This window comes from Garra rufa, chromosome 10 (assembly GCF_049309525.1).
Source record: "Garra rufa chromosome 10, GarRuf1.0, whole genome shotgun sequence".
In the NCBI taxonomy this organism is placed as follows: Eukaryota; Metazoa; Chordata; class Actinopteri; order Cypriniformes; family Cyprinidae; genus Garra; species Garra rufa.
In genome coordinates, this window is record NC_133370.1 from 27619977 (window position 1) to 27640063 (window position 20087).

Below are 20087 nucleotides of genomic sequence, written 5' to 3' on the forward strand. Positions count from 1 at the left end.
ACTAAGATACTAGAGAAGGGTCAACTAATCTCTTAAATGGCATAATCTTTGAGAAACACAGGACTTTCCTAAAAACTGTCCAAAGGTGTATGTGAAAAAATACGTAACACCGCCATCATCTGGTAATGAGTGAGAATGACAGCATGGGATAAGTAGCCCAAATAGTCATTTATTATAAAGAACCTGATAATTACTTTATTTGATATAACATATCCACCTTATTTTTCAATGCTGAAGTGAGCTGTTTTCTGGTAATGGGTTCATAAGCCACCATAGGGAATAACGAGAAGAAAAACGAAATGCAGTAAATGGTAAGACTGTGCGCTTTCCAGACTGTTTAAATTCCATTATGTTATAATTAAGATAATACATTAAACATACGGTAAAATCAAACAGCTAAAAACAGCTGGAAGTGGGTGAGACCGGAAAACAATACACATTAAAGTGAACACATCTGCATTAGTAGAACCATTAATGTTTATAAATATATATATGGATGTATTCTGTTTTCTTTTCTTTTTTATTATGGATGTATATTATATGTATTTTTGTTTTTGATTATTCTGCTATATACAATGCTTTGGCAATATGTATCCAAGTATGTCATGCCAATAAAGCAATATGAATTAAAAAAAAATTGAATTGAAATTTACAAATGGCCGCGCCCGCTCTTATGAGAAGGTATTGCAGTATCTGAACGCTGAATAAATAGCCTACGTTTTCCATTGATGTATGGTTTGTTAGGATAGGACAATATTTGGCCGAGATATTGGAAAATCTGGAATCTGAGGGTGCAAGAAATCTAAAAATTGAGAAAATCGCCATTAAAGTTGTCATAATGAAGTTCTTAGCATTGCATATTCCTGGTCAAAAAATAAGATTTAATATATTTACGGTAGAAAACTTACAAACTATCATGGAACACGATCTTTACTCAATCCTAATGATTTTTGACATAAAAGAAAAATGTATAATTTTGACGCAGTGTTTTTGGCTATTGCTGGTTTTGTAGTCACATATTTAAATAATTACTTAATAATTAACTTAATTTCATTTTATTTTAAGTTTAGCAAATAACAATTGTGAAAGGTGTGTAAAACAGACAGAAGTAACAAGTTGCAGATAGCCTAACTTAAACTCACTTAGTAACCTTACAGGCTAAAAGGGCTTGTAAAATGGTTAAAAACGCTAAATATTATAAAGCTAAATATTACCGTTTTAATAAATAAACTGTAAACTACTCTCAGTTAATATTATGAAGTTGTTTTTCGTCGTTTACACAAGGTGGCGCTGGTTAACAACATCTCTCCAGCTTCTCCAGTTCGCTCCAGTTTTTGCTGCCTGAGGTTGCAATTTGTTTTTACAACTTCACTTTGTGCCGTTTAAAGTGCCTTACTTGTGCCTCTTTTCAAATAGGTCCGCTGTGAGCTTGTCAAAGTGAATGTCTTCATGTTAATAAACGGCTACATTCCGTGTTGACACGGCGCTCACCTCCTCAAGCTCCAGATTGATTTATCTTCACGGCTCCTGTTGAAGCAGGTAGACTGCAGCTCAACCTGCCATACAGACAGCATTATGCTAACATTAAACTACACGTGTAATCTGTAGACCTTCTTATACTTCTGTCGAAGAGAAACAAGTATTCTGAAGAATGTTTATTACCAAACAGTTTTGGTTACTATTGACGTCCACTGTATGATGAAACCCTCAGCCATTTCCTAATATATGTTTTGTATTCCACACAAAAAGGAAGTCCTATGTCAAAACCAGTTGTAAAACTTTTCAAATCTACTTTTTTATTATGTGAAACTGTCCATATATTAGAATGTAAATAACAGCATTTATTGTGGTTAATCTACTACTGACTACCTTATGCTAATTTATGCTGTCTAAACCAAGATGTAAAATTATATAGAGTAGTGGGAAAGGGTGCAATATTTTGACAAACTAAAGCTAATAGGTGGTAAAGATACGTACAAGCAGTATTAATTATGATATTAGCCTAATATTTAACCTACCTGACCGGAAATGATAAGAACAAACACAAATGGTTTCAAAATTCTTGCCATGGAAATCCTGGCTCAGTTTGGCCAACCACAAACGACTTTTGTTCCTCAGACAGTTTTTTTGCACTCTTCTTCTTGATTTGTTATAACTTTTGGCAGTCTATAGTACTCTAAATGTTATTCCCGGTTTTACCGATTAGTACAACCCAAAACATGACAATAATTGACCACTTTCAGCACCAATAATCAGCAAAATATGCAAGTTTTGTTCGGTTCAGTGGCATTGTTTACTTTCAGTGCCGCCAAAATGGCCGATCTTATTTCTTAAAGGAGTAGAACAAAAATTTACAGATAATGTACTCACCCCCTTGTCATTCAAGATGTTCATGTCTTTCTTTCTTCAGTAGTAAAGAAATGGTGTTTTTTGAGGAAGACATTTCAGGATTTCTCTCCATATAATGGACTTCTATGGTGCCCCCGAGTTTGAACTTCCAAAATGCAGTTAAAATGCAGCTTCAAAGGGCTCTACATGATCACAGCCGAGGAAGAAGGGTCTTATCTAGCGAAACGATCGGTTATTTTCTAAAAACATTTACAACTTATAAACTTTTTAATCTCAAATGTTTTTTTTTTGGCAAATAACCCATCGTTTTGCTATATAAGACCCTTCTTTCCTCGGCTGTGATCATGTAGAGCCCTTTGAAGCTGCATTTTAGAAGTTCAAACTCGGGGGCACCATAGAAGTCCATCATATGGAGAGAAATCCTGAAATGTTTTACTCAAAAAACATAATTTCCTTATGACTGAAGAAGAAAGACATGAACATCTTGGATGACAAGGGGGTGAGTACATTATCTGTACATTTTTGTTCTGAAAGTGAACTACTTTATTTAATGCAGAAGTAAGCCTATGGGTGAGACTTGCGGTTCATTAGCCACTATAGGAAAATAACGAGAAGAATAACAACATGCAGTAAACATAAAACTGTTTGCACTACAAACCACTGTGCTTATTATTAAGATAATACAGTAAAATTATATGGTAACCCACCAATTTGCAATATCATGCAGCAAAATGATCTGTTTCGTACAGATAACAATAGCTGGATGCGGATGAGACCGAAAGCCAAACCCATAACATTTACAAATGGCCACACCAAGGAAGAAAAAGGTGGATATTTTTCGTCTAAAATGCTTCTTTTGTACAATGGCTTTTAGTAAAATAAAAGTTAAAAAAACAGGAAAGAGTGGGTAGTGGATTAATGATAATCAAAGATGTCATATAACTGAATCATATTTGTTAGTTTTCCTGGTAATGTTCTGCTCCAGCGGTTCTTAACACAGTAACAATACATTAAGGGTATTAATAGACCGGATTACTGTTGAATGAAACTTTTAAGAAGCATAATGGCTAAACGCTATGGCTGTTACATTATGAAACATGTCTTTATGTTTGTGCAACGGCCTAGTTTTCAGTTGAATGTAATGTTCTTAATAACTCCATGTACTGTACATAAAGGAAATATATGTGGTGACCTTGTTTCATAATATCAGTTCTACTTTATATGCCTTTGTCATTATAAAGTGCATAATCTTGTTGCCTTTAAGCCTGTGAAGGTCAAAAGCATCAATATTTGTGCATGTAGACCCTGAACACATTTCAATTTGTTTCTATCACAGCTGAAAAGATAACTTTCTTTCAAAGGTGATAAGACACTTGTTCTTCTCTTAAACCGTTAAAGCGTTTGACTGTTAAATACACTAAACTCATCTGGAAGTAAGTAACTGAAAGCACATTAGTGACGATTTGGCACGTTAAGTATTTCTCCCAGGTGTGAAACATTGAGTGTGACACTCGGAAGCCAGTGCAACTTTAGTTACTTAAAGTCAAGAGGAATAAGCTGATTTCCACTAAGTAAGGTTCACGTGTGGTTAAGACCATATGGCACCACTCCTGTAGGAACATTCAAGGGCATAGTCATTCTTACTTTAATTTAGACTAAAAAACTTTTGACTGTTAATAAGTGAAGTAGCAGCAGTTCTCAACTGTATGCATGATTTATTTTTGCACCCATCTGCCTGATTATATTTTGTTATATTATGTTTCTTGTCTCTAGGGCACCGTGCAAGCTTGAGCAGCATCAGGACATTCCAGCATCACCTGCCGTCTCATGAGCATGTAGATGTACTTAACCCTCAGGTCTGATAGGAGCACTTCATACTGATCTATCGTTTGTGTTTAATGCAAGAACTTCAATGACATGGACAGTTTTTTTAAAATAAAATCAGTCTTTATTGGTCTCTTCAAGACCAAATATTTTTTTATAAAAACAATAACAAAAGGTTTTACTTTTTGGAAAACATAAATTATAAGCAAAAAGATAAAGAAATACATAATGATTTTTGTACAACATTTAAATAATGCGCAAATCAGAGCATGACCTTTTAAAGTTGGCAAGAATACAGCTGCAATGCTACGAAGAAAAAAGTATACTTATGTTATTTACAGAGAAGTGACAGCTATAGACATATAAAGGCAGTCAATGTGACTGAGAAAATGAATCTCCACAGGAACTCCTCGTTTGATTTCAAAAAAGGAAAATACACAAGTAGTCTCAGATCATTTAAGCTTTTGAAAGACAGCGTGTGCGTACCAGAAAAGAACTTCGACTTAAGATACTTGAAATGAATTGACAGGCAATGAACTTTCATTTGTTTCAATGTTCAGTGCATGTCTTTGTCTGTGGATAATGCCTTAAGATAAACAGTGCCTTACAACAAGCATTCTCAAAAGTACTGGCTGGCTCATAGCTTATTTGGTCCGTATTTTAGTGGCAAGGTTCATTTCTTCCCCAAGCTTTTTAGCTTTGGAAAGTGCTTGCGATGGTGCTTAACCATCAGGTCTTTTGACGTCACCCTGCCAGATTTGTCTAAACATGTAGCAGATCCTTACAGAGGCCTGCACCATATAAAAACACGCTGCTGCTTGCAAAGCTCCAGGCACATTTAGTTCTAAATAAAAGAGCCTATTTTTGTGCAGACTGGGATTTGAGTGTCCACCACATTCGTGATTCAGACTTTGTCTGTTCTAACAAAAAATTAGAAGACACTCCTAGTAGAGCTTTAGACCTTTTCAGCACCAGTACGTTATTTTGGCAGGTAACGAATGGTGGTTTCTCCACCCATATCATTGGTTAAGATCTCAGCGGAGGTCTTCTATGACTTGTTTTCGATCTCGGCGGGTGCGATCATCATGGTGGTGGTTTTCAGTGGGTAGTAACGGCCACGCCAGGTCTTCCAGAACACTCCTTGTTTTCTCTGGTGCCTTTGCTTTGGTGCGGGAGTAACGAAATACCTGCCGTTCAAATTCGAGCGACCGCAATTGCTAAACCACCAACCACCTGGAAAACCAAAAAGGAAACCGATTAGTTGACTGAAAAACCACCCACACAGAAAAACCTCATGGCTTATTGCATTGTGATGTTACCTGATAGCTGTTTGGCACAGTTGAGGTCAATCTTTTGGTCATTGTCTTTGTCGCGGGTGGAGAAGGGCACAGACGTTTCAGTAGACAGAGAGCTCTCCAGGTTCCCAGCAGGGCTGCCCAGAATGCGCAAGGAATAGTTGCTCTCCTCGCCATTCAGACGGAAAGGGTAGTTGATGCTCTCAACTTCATCCCGCCAGTCAGAGAACTGCACTTTGAGGATATAGCTACCGCCTTTGGATACCGAATGGATCTTCTCCAGGCCAAGCCAGAACTCACCTGAAAGCAAATTTGAGCATATTTAAGAGACGTGTACTCTAGTCTCAGAATAGGCCAAGAGATTTAATCACTCTGCACTTTAAATCACTTAAGGGCTTTAGGGATACAGGATTTGACTATGTTTCCTCTCCAGCCAGGACTCATCTGATCCTCTATCCTTAATCTGCCACTCTACATCACTTATTAGCAAGTAAATCACTTCATCTTAATCAAAGTGTACTGGCAGAAGTGGAGTCAGTTCACATTGGATTCTTACCATTTAGGCTGCCAAAGCCAGTCTGGTAGGCCTGCCAAAGTTGGTCAAAATCTACAGATCCATCTTGGCGTCTCTGGATGACCGTCCAACCTCCTTCTGTGGATAAAAGCACAAAACAAGAATTACAAATGGTTCTGAGGGACATTTTGGGGGATGAGGACAACAAAGAAGCCTAGGATGCTCTTTTAAAAAAGTGGTTTGCGCCACTTACCAGGTGTCATTTCGCAGAAGACCTCAAAAGGCTCAGAGTCAGTTGGTTGGATGGTGTACAGCCCGCTTGTGGTCTCACCCCTCAGGAACAACTCATGACAGTCAGAAGCCATAGCTGAAAGACACAAAAACACCACAAACGTTCACATGTCTGCAAATGACCTTTAACCATGAATCCAAACTAGGATTTGAAAACTGGCACTAAATGGAAATCACTCACACGTCTGGAGTGTTTATCTCAATTGTTTAATGGTGAACTGAACCTTATCTCAAACACAGAACCTTGAACGTGTCACCCAAGAACCCGAAGGCCAACATGGAGTTTGTTTTGAATTCCAGGGCAATAGTCCGAATCATCTGACGTGTTGTAATTAAACAAATGTCACACTGGTCCAAAAGAGCATTCAGTGTAATGCTATACACACACTGACATACATCTGTGTGGCAAACATCTGCCCAACAAAGGCAGTTTCACATGTGAATCCTGACCTGGCTGAAACAATTGAGGGTGTAAACATGACCTTTCCCCCAGTTCCCAAGCAGAGACTTCCCTCAGTAGAGCTATAAGCATTCCTTCCTCCCTGCCCCCCTTTAGTCCAGCCCTCCATGCCTCCTTCACGTGCACAGCACCCCTCTGCTGACATCACAATGCATGGACAGCGAGTGATCAGGGAATGCCGAGGTTGCTGCTGCTATTTGAGGAGCAAATGCACAGGCCCTCAGGGACTATGTGAGATGTGAGTCAGATGGCAAAAAAAAGTCTGGCACTGTCTGTTCTGTTGAATATTGGATGCCCTACATTAACTGACAATAAATAAAAATGATCACACATCTATCTATCTATCTATATATAACAAATAACAGCAGATTTCAAAGGCTCAAAGCATGGTATTAAGTGAAGTGGTCTTCTTTAGTCTGGCACACTTCTCATTGACCACAATGAAAGGAGTGCTCTGTGTGTATGAGTAGAGGCAGGGGGGTCTGAGGGGGATAGTCTGGCTCTGACAGATCTAGGGTAAAGGTTACACGTTTTCTGAGTGAAATGACGTGTTTTTTGGAGTGTTCTCCACACGACAGGGAAAATCTGTATAAAGTTCATGGTCCAAAAATATGCACTCTTTACATGGTTTTCACTGGATTAGAGCCAGGAAATCTAATCAAAGGTACAGGATATACTATATCTGAAAAAATAAGCCCTCCCTTTGCTCTTGGCCAGATTTGAAACAAATCTCTGCATGCTTGTGACCCTGAGTTAACGCAGTCCGAGACTGGTGAACTCTCACACAATTGGAAGGCGTCCAGGGAAACTGTTTCTTTTAAAGCATTCTTTGGATCCCACTGATGTCAGAACTCGCCATGAGAGGCTTTATTGTGTTCATTCGGATGACTGTTCAGGCCCATGTGTTTCTGCTAGGTTCACCTTTCACCTACTTAGAGACTGCCATTGCTCTAAAATGGGGTTTCTCGTAAATGTAATATTTCCGAACCTCACACACACACACAAAATGCTATTAAAAATCTCATAGTTATTTCCACAAGACATTTCCAATATGTTTTCAAGATCTTTTCCCTAACTGGACATGTTCCAAAAACATTATGTTGCACATAACATCACTAAAGGAGCAAAACAAGTGGCAAGTCGAAACATGTTTTTAATTTTTGTAAGTATAGGTGCAATTAGTGTATGTGTGTGTGTTTGAATTATCAGAGAGAATTGTGTGTAACAAGGCACAGATGGTCCATTCGTGCATAAGTGAATGGAACAATTTGACTTTAACATATTTTATAAAACATATGTGATCCTAGACCACAAATCATAAGGGTCAATTTTTTAACAATTTATTCATCATATGAAAGCTGAATAAATATTTGGCCGAGATACAACTATTTGAAAATCTGAGGGTGCAAAAAAAAATCTAAATACTGAGAAAATCGCCTTTAAAGTTGGACAAATTAAGTACTTAGCAATGCATATTACTAATCAAAAATTAAGTTTTGATATATTTACGGTAAGAAAATTTTATAAATATCTTAATGGAACATGATCTTATCTTAATATCCTATCATTTTGACCCATACAATGTATTTTTTGGCTGCTGCAGCAAATATACGGTTACCCGTGCTACTTAAGACTGGTTTTGGCCTTCAGGGTCACATATTATATGTTTTATGTTTAAAAAAGACATATTGGATACATTTTAGCTTTAATTACATGGGCGTAGCGTGATAAACTGACTTACCAACAGGTGAATCTCGCTGTTCAGAACTCGCGTTCAGATGAACATCATCCTCCTTTCGTTTGAGAGAAGCCCGCTCGCTTTTCATATGAATCTAGTGCACAGCACATGAATATTACGGGTAAGTTTGCAGCCATAGACTTAATATTGATTCCACACTACTTAATAGAGATAATACATTTTATATTGTTGTATTCTTACCTGGTTTTGCAGAGTCCGAATGCGAACATTTTGTTTATCCAGTTTTTCTTGCTGTTGCTTGATGCGCTCGACCAGGTCATCGATGCGTTTATTTTGCGCCTCCAGCATCCACTGAAATCAGAAATAGTTTGCGGTCAGTCTTTGTACAAACTCAAAACATGACCTTTTCCAAACCTCAGCAGACCGCAGCGATAATCATAATGTTGTTGACAATTTAAGTTCATATTTTCCAGTTTAACCGGTCTTGTATAATCTTTTCAATCGGCACAGCTTTCCTTCTGTACATCGTTATGCAACAGAAGCATGAACTCGCCAAGTAAAAAAAAAAAAAACGTCTGCATGCGTATGAAATACTTGAGGTTCTGTTAAGCGTTTGTCTTTTTTTTTTTTTTTTTTTTTTTTTTTCCTGAGACATGCATCAAGGGGAGAAGGTAAACACACTTCAAACTTTCCAGGAGGTCAGTAGGCTGTCATTTTTCTTTGTCTGGATAGCTGATACCTTGCACGTACTACACGGCTCTGGGTTCAAGCCATGAAGCGGCGTTCACGCCCACATGCCTGGCTCGTGTGCCGTTCAGTGATCTATTTGAAATGTGTGTGCGCGTGTGTTTTAAGCCACGTAACATATCCAAATGATTCTTGATTAGTTCATTTTACTATTTAGAATATAATTCTAAAGTATCCCCAACAAAACATTACAATGCATGTAATTCAGTTATATTGTTAGCCTATATGTTTCACTTTCTTTTAGAAATGCAGGTTGTTCTCCTACCTGAATGGTTCGGGCATCGCTGTAGTTGCCGTTGGCAGCTTCCAGACCTTCTCCTTGCATCAAGCCGTCTACTTTTTCTTCCAGCTTATTCATCCTCTCATGGTCCTTCTTCCTATCTTTAAGCAGCTCCTCCGTCTTCTCCCGCAGATCCATGGAGACGTTTAGAACCAGGTTCTCACGTTCTTCCAAACTCTGGGCTTTTACTTTCAACGCCTCACTGTCTTCTTGAAGCCGTTGTGTCAGCTTCCCAAGCTCGGATATGGTGACATTGAAGACCTTCATCTTGATGGTGATGTCTCTCACCTGTCCTTTGGTCTTGTCCACATGCTCCTTAAGACCCTGACCTAGCTGCAGCAACCCATGTGCAAGCACATTCACATCATCCCATGCTGCATATTGAACTCTCTTCTCTTTTCCTGTAGCAGCTCCTCTCTTTTCCAGTGGGAAGCTTGTCCCAGAGCTCGCCAGGACTGTGATGCATAGCAGATTTGCCAGTGGTACCTTCATCTTGCTTGTTTTGTGTCTGTGGTTGTCTGGTTAGTCTAACTTGTGGTAGAGACCAGTTAGCTGTCGCAGTATTCTCGAGAGCACAGGCTCATGCTGTTGAAAGGCTAACTTGTTTTTATACCCTTTCTGAGCCGTCTAGTGTTTGCTGATTGGTTGGCCATCTGGAGGGAGTGTGTTAGCTCAGGTTTCAACCTCCTCCCCCTTAACCGTATTTGCTTCAGATGTGGACCATGATGTAAGAATGGACCCGGTTGCAACCAGAAAGCCTGTTGATTTTTAATTATTATTATTTTTTTATTAAAGATTTAATGAAAATTGAGTGTAGGTCTACAACCTGCGTGTTCAACCTTGTTTGTATGTGGATTTATTGATTAATTATATTTATATAAACATTTTTATTACATTAATTCACACAAACAGTCCTGCTGAGACTATTGAGGTGTGACAGACATATTGAATCTTACAAATCAAGTGTGAATGATTTCTGTCCAAATGTCCAAATAGTGGACATTTAACAAATATACATTCTACGTTTAGAAATTATGTAGCTTAGAAAGGGAATATAGTTGAATTGGTGTGAATGGGCACCAGGGTTTTCCCATTACGAAGTCATTATTGCAGCAGAGGCTTTGTGTGGAGAGACGAGGTGAACGTGCCACAGCTGAGCGCTGTGGTCTGAGGTGGTCTGTTCCACTGTGAGCCCAGAGCAGTGTGAGAATTAGGGGAAAGTTCACACTCACAGAAAGCCAGTATTCACTGGAGGTTTCTGAAGACACTCGGCTACCTCTTCAGGTGATGCCTGAGAGTTTGCTTCTCCCATAGAAAAGCAATACTCCTGTTTTGTCTCGTGATACAAAGGACTAGATGTTTATTCCATGGGTGATATCAAAGTACAAATGTTACAGAGTTTACCTTTCAGCTTTCGAGAGCTTTTCGGGTTTTCGGAGAGAGATTTGCTTGTTTTTACAGTGTACTTTGCAGACATGGTCAAAACAGGATTTAAAGTGGTATTTGGAAATAGAGCAGAAGCCAGGACTTGATTATTTGTGACATTAGTCACGTCTCAAATTATATGTCTAATGGAGCTGACTTGAATGAATGACTATGTACAGTAACCTTTAAATGGTTTGGGGTCAGTAAATTGTTTTTGAAGGGAAATAATAATTTTATTCAGCAAGGATGCATTAAAGGATTTGTTTACTTCCAGAATAAACATTTCCTGGTTATTTACTCACCCCCATGTCATCCAAAATGTTCATGTCTTTCTTTTTTCAGTCAAAAGAAATTAAGGTTTTTGAGGAAAATATTCCAGGATTCTTCTCCATATAGTGGACTTCAATGGGCATCAGTGAGTTGAAGGTCCAAATAGCAGTTTCAATGCAGCTTCAGAGGGCTCTACACGATCCCAGCCAAGGAATAAGGGTCTTATCTAGCAAAACGATTAGTCATTTTCTAAAAAAAAAAAAAATACAATTTATATACTATTTAACCACAAATGCTCAACTACAGTCACAAAAGAAAAGTCACAATCAGTTAGTTCTTCATCTGAGTACTTCGGTTCAAAAATGTAGGGTAGGGTGAAAAACCTTTCTCCTCCAACACTGTATAAAGTGACCGTGAATTTAACGGTAAAAGACTGTAAAAATGCTACAGTAAAAGCCTGTTGAATGGTTAATGGTAAACTCCCCTACTATATATGGTGAAAAACTGTATTGGACATTACATGTAATTGTACAGTAGTATACCGCAAGTGAAAAAGAACAAATAATTTACAGTGAATAACCGTAAATTGACAATTCCCTGCGTTACATTTCAAATTTGATGTTTTTTTTGTTGAAATAACTGTTTCTTCTTCGTTTTTTCTTATCAGTTTGTACATTAGGGTTATATGTGACACCTAATGGTAAATGAATGTTAATTGCATTATTTCAGTTTCATGTGTGTATTTTCACCTGTGCACCTTCTATATATGTTATTATTTAAAAGCTGCTTGTGATGGGCTTTGGTTCATCAGGTTTATCACCACCTGCATTTGGTGGTTATCAGTGTATTACAAAGGTACACAACAGATTTCAGTACTTCAGCAGGTTGGTATATTAACATTACATCAGTTAATGAAATTACGGTATTTAACTGTAAATTTAAGTTAAAAGCATAAAACCTAAAATGTTGCTATCATATTATTCTAATATGTAAAATTCCAGCAACCACAGCTGCTGCCTTTTTTACTGTAAATTTTACAGATTTAAAAATCGGCCAATATTGTTGTTTTACCTTTTTTTTGTAAAGGTGTTTGACTTTCTTTGCACATTCTCTTTCTAAACACTGGGTTGGTACTTCCGCCTACAACACGCATTACCTGCGTGACTACGTAATACATGAAGTTGAGCTAGTGCAAGACAAGCATTTGTGGTTAAAAAGTATATAGATTTTAATTGTTTTAGAAAATCACTGATTGTTATTCTTTGGCTTGGAATCATGTAGAGTGCTTTGAAGCTGCATTAAAACCGCAGTTTGGAAGAATTCTGAAATGCTTTCCTCAAAAACATTAATTTCTTTTCGACTGCAGAAAGAAAGACATGAACATCTTGGATGACTTAGGGGTGAGTAAATTATCAGGAATTTTTTATTCTGGAACTGAACTAATCCTTTAAATTGATCAAACATGACAACAAAATCTATGGTGTTCTCTTGAACTGTCTAATGATCAAAGAATCCTGAAAAAAATGTATTATGGTTTCCACAAAAATATTAAGCGACACAGCTGTTTATAACATTAGTAATAGTAACAAATGTTCCATAAATCAGCATATGATTTCTGAAGGATCATGTGACACTGAAGACTAGAGTAATGGTTGCTGAACTTTAACATTACAGAAACACAATTTAAAATATGCTGGAACAGAAATCAGTTATTTTAAATTGTAATAACATTTCACAATATTACTATTTTACTGTATTTCTGTTTAAATAAATGCACACTTAGTGAGCGTAAGAGGCTTTTTTCAAAAACGTCCCCAAACTTTTGAACAAAAAATGTCATCCAAATGATTAAATGCCTGTGTAATCTATAATATGATGCTGCTAGAAAAACTCTTCACTTGAATTTCAAGCCTAAAGGGCGTTTCATGATTAATGTTGGATCAACAAAGCATTTTAGTCCCATTCCTTGTAAACCAACTCTCAGGGTGTGTTTGCTTTTTAATGCCAGTGACGTCCAGCAAACAATGAAACAAACACTTATTCGGTTGTTTCAGCTGGTCCCATAATAGCATGCACGCCTTTTGGTGGATCACTTTAATTAAATCACAAATAACGTCATTGTTTTGACACTTATTTTGTCTGCATGTTCGGTTAGTACGTGCAGAGCTGCTTAACAAAAATGACAGAGAATGATATCTTAAATGACAGAATGTAAGCATCATCTGCGAGGCACAGTGCGTATGTGCATCTCTCCTACAGCCGAAGTCTTTTCAGATGCTGAGTAGCCCTGAAGAGAATCATTAGCATTTGAATGATAGGGATATTCAGTATCTGCCCTGTCTGCGAGTTTCCCAGAAACACTGATGACAGCAGTTAGTCATCCGCCCGAATCACGCTGCCGGAACCAAAGGAACAGCTGCATTTTTTTGACTCTAATATGGTGTCACTCCCAGCGGGACGACCTTTTACCCACATTCTAAATGCGCAACATCTGCATCACAGAAGATGTATGCGAAAGAGGCGCTGTAGGTGCATAAGCTTTAGATGTCTGACGAAATGTTAACAGAGAAAAAATGCTGAACTTGAGGAAGTTATAATACACTTAGATTTTGGTAACCAGTGGTTTAGTAGACAATACATGATCTTTATTGTTAAAAGTTATTTGCTTTCCTTTTTATTCATCCATATTTATCAGAAACATCTTGATTTCCCATAAGTGATGCTGAACTGTAAAGTACAGTATTTTGCATCTACATTCCAGCTTCAGTTAGAGGATATCTCTTGGTGATTGCATCATAATAGTGGACGCCCATTTATAGACTGTATTTATGACTCAGGTTTAACACAACCTGTTTTGCTGTTTATATTCAGTGGACTGTATTACAGGAAATTCTTCTGTGTGTTATTCACAGCTCAAATTTACAGTGAACGCTGGCGTATAAGCACGTCGTTCATGCTCACCAAGGCTGCATTTATTTGCACAAAAATACAGTTAAAACAACAGTATTGTGAAATATTATGAAGATATTTAGAATCTGTTTTAAAATGTCATTTACTCCTGTGGTTTCAATGTCTTCAGTGTCACATGATCCTTCAGAAATCATTCTAATAAGCAGATTTGTTGCACAAGAAACATTTCTTATTATTATCAAAGGTAAAATATATATTTTTTTCCAGGATTCTTTGATGAAAAGGATGTGGTGAATACTGGAACCAAACTGTGCTATGGTTATGTTACTTTAAATATCCTGAGCATGATTTCAGTCATAAGATTTGTACCGTCATAGTGTGGTTAGCCTCTTCTGGTGTTTATGTAAGTGTGATGTTGAAGACCATGTTCGACTTGTAGCTACACCTGTTAAAGTGGTCTTATTTATGTATTTATAACACATAGATTACTGCTTGTTGCATACGTGATCATAATGCAATGAAAAGATGAATTGAAATGTAACTGTTACTGAAATGAAACTTCTTTGCTTAGAGCAGAACTCAACTACTAGAGAACAGTTTGTTTCTCGGTGGACACTAAACCACATCTGGGCATGTATTCAGCAGTGTACGTGCTTGAAAGGAGAGCATTTTGGGACCATCCAGAGAATGTTCTTCCGCCTCCTTGTGGTCAAATATAGAGGTTAACATCCCGCAGGTCAGTGTGTGCATGGCCTTCATCACCATCTCATTCAAACAATTGAGAACCTCTGGAAGTAACATTTCCTGCCGGTGTGAACTCGTACAGGGTTAAAACGCTGTGAATATTTTCTCTGACGTGGTTTCTGTACCTGCACAAAAACAAACTATTGTCATTTTGTTGATGTAACAAACTGAGATACACAGTTAGATACACTGCCATTCTTAAAGATGTCTTTTCTGCTCATCAAGCCTGTGTTTATTTGATTAAACATACAGGGAAAAACTGTACTATTGTGAAATATTTTTGCAATTTAAAATAGTGGTTTTCTATTTTAATATACTTTAAAATATAATTTATTCCTGTGATCAAAGCTGATTTTTCAGCATCATTACTTCACTCTTCAGTGTCACATGATCTTTCAGAAATCTCTCTGATTTATAGTTGTGCTGCCTTTTAGTTTTTTGTAAACCATGTGATACTTTTTTCAGGATTATTTGATGAATAAAACGTTAAAAAGAACAGTATTTCATTTAAATAGTAATCTTTTGTAACAATATAAACTGCCATTCACAGTTTGAGGTCAGTAATTGTTTTCTTTATTTCTTTCTTTGAAATAAATTAATACTTTTATTTAGCAAGGATGTGTAAAGTTGATAAAAGGTGATAGTAAAGACTTATATTGTTAGAAATGATTTCTATCTTAAATAAATGCTGTTCTTTTTAATGTTTTCTTCATCAAAGAATCCATCCTGAAATAGTATCACAGGTTCCAAAAAGATATTAAGCAGCACAACTGTTTCTAACATTGATAATAAATCAGCATATTAGAATGATTTCTGAAGGATCGTGTGACAATGAAGACTGAATTGATGCTGAAAATTCAGCTTGAAAACACTGCAAATATATTATATATTTAAAGTAGATTAAAATTGAAAACTTTTTCATATTGCAATAATATTTCACAATATTACTTTTTTCAGTATTTTGATCATATATATATATATATATATATATATAGTGATATATATATATATATTAGTGGTGGGCCGTTATCGGCGTTAACGTGCTGCGTTAACGTGAGACTCTTATCGGGCGATAAAAAAAATATCGCCGTTAATCTATTCTCAAATTTGGGTTGGGAGCTGGGTCTAAACTACGCAAGCTATGATGACTTTCACCTTGATATTTTAACGCGGATGTATACCAAAGACTATAGAATATGGTCGCGCGTTTACTTCTCCTCCGCCAAAACACAGACGGGGTCGCGTCATCCTCCATTCATAAAAACCGAATCTACTATAGCGCGAAATGCCACGTAAATTCGTCGTTTTTTGGATTCATAAATCAAATATGGTCTGTCACTTAATTCAAATCGCGATATGGACTAGTGTCTGTGAAAACTGAAATGCAAAAAGACCGTTTTAATATGAATCCTGTATGTTCCGTTTGCCTAGCTCTATGTATGAATGGTGGAGACGCGCTTTTACTACACGCATACTGAAACACACGTGACGCTCCCGGTAATTTTTGGCATTTGCATCTCATATGAACAGATAAACTCAATCTCCAAAACTGCTGTGAGAGTCACCTATACCGTTTAATTTGAGAAAACTAGCATCATATCATACTGTATACACAGAAACTTCACGGCAACCTGTCAAAATAAAAGTACGGTGTAACGTGGCTTGAGAAACCCATTCTCAAAGACTTACTTTTAGTCATTATTTGGGTAGCACACATATTCTGAATGCCTTCAGCAGAATTCAGCAGAATTCAAATTAGCCATTTTAATCTAGATTAATCTAGATTAATTCCAAGATTTAATCTAGATTAATCTAGATTAAAAAAAATTAATCTATGCCCACCCCTAATATATATATATATAGTCATCCAGAAGTCAATTTCATGACAATAAAGTTAACAAAGTAATACTTCTCTTCCAATTAAATGTTTTATATCATCAGTTCACATAAAAAAAATACAGTTCTGATCATAAGTTTACACACCCCTTTAAAAAGAGGACTATCTAAACATCTAAAGAGGATAATTTGGATATTTCATCTGATTTTGTATTGTGGAATAAATGTAAATATCTGTTATGTCAAATAGCTTGATCATGGCTGCGACTGTGTAATGTTGTGTCTCAATCAACAGCTTCAGACTCAGTCTGATTAATCAGCAGCGGACATCAGCTTGGCACCATCGGGTTAGTTTAATATGACACTCTGATATGACAAGATGCAGCAGCTGTCGCTTATTCACGTTCTGAACTCTTGCCCGCACCTGATATTCCCGGTGTCCTTTCAGTTATGCTGTTATTTTGGTCGCGCATTCATTCAGATCCTGCAAAGATCAAAAACAAACTTGAAATTCTCATTCAGACTAAAGTATGCATGGTACATAGCTGAATCTGTTAAACTCTTGAGACCGGGAAAGGACAGGATGTGCATACTTTGCAGATGCATAAATCTTAACAGTTTTCAGCTGTGTGCATTGATACTGATCCATACAATTTAGGCACAGGACCATATTAATGATTTTATACAATATTATATCACTTTCACAATTTATGAATTTATTTTGAACAACAATATACTGGCACTTTGAGGAAAGATGGTCATATGCTGCTTGTCAAAACTGAAATGCATTTAATTTCTTTTTTTTTTTTTTTTTTTTATTAAATCTGATGCTGGCAGTTCAGTTGGGTTTATCAAAGCTGATGTTCATGTACTCGCCCCAGACATTTAGTCATACATATGCAAGATGCATTTTTTCACGGAAGTTTCACTTCTCCTTCTCTCTTTAAAAATAAAGCATAGGCCTTTTTAATTTCTTGAGACACAGGATTTTCTTTAAGGAGTTGGTGCTCATAGAACCAGTTTTAACCTTAATGCTTCTGATTACAGGGACAGGCATAATGTGTTAACTGTCACATAAATCATTTGATTTTTTTTTTTGCAATGAGCCAGTGTTTAGCAATCCTGCTCAATTTGCTAGATTAATGCTTTGTGTATCTGTAAACGATGTTATTTTTCTTGCATATTCACCCCTGAATGCCTGTCCGCTCTAGAATCAGGTTGCAGCCCGTCATGTAAAATTCCTGTCAGTGAAGTTTGATTGGAGTTCAACATGTTATAAAACAATTTCTAGTTGGGACCTATTTAACTTTCTGAACATCTGCTATAGGCAACCCCCTGTGACTTTTTAAAATAAGCAACATTAGGGAATTGTTAACCTTTCATCCCCTAAGGAGTCCTAGACAAGAGGCAAAACAAACGGAAAAGTGGGAGCGTGCAGACAGTGCATTTTTCCATGATCTGCAAAGATGATATGCCACATGTCTATACATATTCCAGAAGCGGAAAGATGTTTAACTCTGTGGGAGCTGGATGGGATGTACAGAAAATGTACCTCACGCGTTGGGGCCATTTTTAGGGAAGCAAAGATGCTTTAGTCCAATTTGAGATCTAATGAATGTTTGTCTGCTGCTTTAGTGGTTCTTCTTTAAAGACACTATGTTTCTACATTAATATTTTCTCTATTACTGCACTGCCTAGCATAATAGTTCCAAACAAATCCAAAACAGAATAATAAATCAACCATCACGTCTCTGAGTCTTACAAAGTAGTGGAGATTTGTTAATGAATAAATCAGTGAATCAGTTAATGATTCTATGACATACAAAAACACAATGTGTCCCAATGAATGCTGCTTTCCAAGACCGAATGCGTCACAGCAGTGCAACAAAGACTGTCCCATTTCCAGGACTCCTTCAAACTGTAAACTCATAAACTGTAAACTTGCTCGTAAACTGCTGCTATCGTACTTGCAAGGCGACAAGAGCAATCTTACATTTACATTTTAAATAGACCTTCCTATTTAAAATTGGCATATCATGAAAATCTGGCTTTTTTCCATGTGTAAGTGCTATAAGCGGATCCCCGGTGCATCTACTAACCAAAAAAACACAGTTAAAAGTATTTTTCTGCAAGTTAGTAAAAAACCAAGCCACTCAGATTTAGCTTCCCCATTGATGTAGAAAGGGAATCTTATTATGATATTACTGCTCCTTAATTTGCATCTTTCCACTTATGGTGTCACCATTGTGTTTTCGCAAGCGACAACGGTGTACCAGTTCTAACGCCATGGCAAAAGTTTGAGCAAAGCATGCTAACTGTTCTGTTGTTGGCTGAACAGACGAACACAGAACACTATTTAGAATCCCAGCCTCAGAGGAGAAAAGAGAGCAGTGGATTTATTGATTTATTTACTGTATATTATGCTGCTGCCACACAGATCCAACATAAACATGCAATTTCTTTCCCAGCTGTTTACCTTCACAGACATAACCAACTGTTTTTATAACTCCTGTGTGTTTTTAACATTAACTTGTATGTATTTGACAGTTTAAGCGCAATAAGACATGAAAGAGAACTTAGTTTAGTACTCACATGCCATGTGACAGCCGCTGTTTGTCAGCGTGCTTCGAAAGTCTGAGCTCAGAAAAATGCATGATTTCAGCGCAATAGACATGATAATCAAAACCAAAACCAAACAGATGTTTTTTTAGCAGAGTATCTGAGGTATGAGCTGTAAAGGCACAGCCCTATTCTCGATGTTGCCAACTTCTTTAAATGGAAAGTAGCTAAACCCGGCTTGAAAAGTCGGCAAATGTCGTTAGTGTTGTAAGCATATTCATGACATTAGGGCGTCATGTTGTCATACTGTTTGCAAATTCTCAATAAAACAGTTTTCATTTATATATTTCATAGATATATTGATATATTTTACTGTTTCTCTTGTCAGACAAAGAGATGAATATGAAGTTATGACTGAAACGCAGCCCATTAAGACTACATAACCAGCTCTCAAAGATATTAATCTATGTATGAGACGCACGTATGTCGCAACTATTCCATTACTGTAAGCGTGAACTTTACCAAAGTCATGTTAATTGATGCCGTTTTCAAGAAACTGCACGTTGAAAAGAAAAAAAATTAGGCCAAGAGCGACAGATGATTCATGCATGCATGAGTTCATACTGTCTGCTTTGCCTAATGTGTTGAAATACCGTGGTCTTTGTTTCCAGTCATGTTCCTTTTGGTCTCTAGTAACCTGTTTTTGAAAACACAACAAAGACTGAGTGGATGCAAGCTGATGTGTCAAATAACAAAAGAGCATGTGATTGACACAGTGATGGCATAGATGTGCAGATAGTGTTAAATAACTGAATGAGAGCAGCACTTCATTATTACATTATCACATAATCATATTTTTAATGCTAGAAAGTTGTGCCTAAAGT

At 37.0% G+C, this 20087-nt stretch overlaps 1 protein-coding gene across 1 annotated transcript; it reads right to left on the reverse strand.

Annotated features, from left to right (window-relative positions):
* Positions 1–4351: 4351 nt before the first annotated feature.
* On the reverse strand, positions 4352–10022 carry LOC141344140 (angiopoietin-related protein 4-like). The gene is made up of 7 exons (XM_073848916.1): positions 9445–10022; positions 8673–8783; positions 8475–8565; positions 6236–6349; positions 6025–6120; positions 5493–5768; positions 4352–5406 (listed from the first exon to the last, which is right to left on the reverse strand). Exons 1-7 carry the CDS (start codon positions 9949–9951, stop codon positions 5222–5224), a joined length of 1380 nt encoding a protein of 459 aa, XP_073705017.1. The 5' UTR covers positions 9952–10022; the 3' UTR covers positions 4352–5221.
* Positions 10023–20087: the final 10065 nt, after the last annotated feature.

Excerpts from the sequence above, each read along its gene's own strand:
- LOC141344140 (XM_073848916.1), bottom strand. The coding sequence starts at position 9,951 with ATGAAGGTACCACTGGCAAATCTGCTATGCATCACAGTCCTGGCGAGC. Across the intron at positions 8,784-9,444 it reads GCGATGCCCGAACCATTCAG|TGGATGCTGGAGGCGCAAAA; the intron begins GTAGGAGAACAA and ends TTCTGATTTCAG. Across the intron at positions 6,121-6,235 it reads CTTCTGCGAAATGACACCTG|AAGGAGGTTGGACGGTCATC; the intron begins GTAAGTGGCGCA and ends TTTTATCCACAG.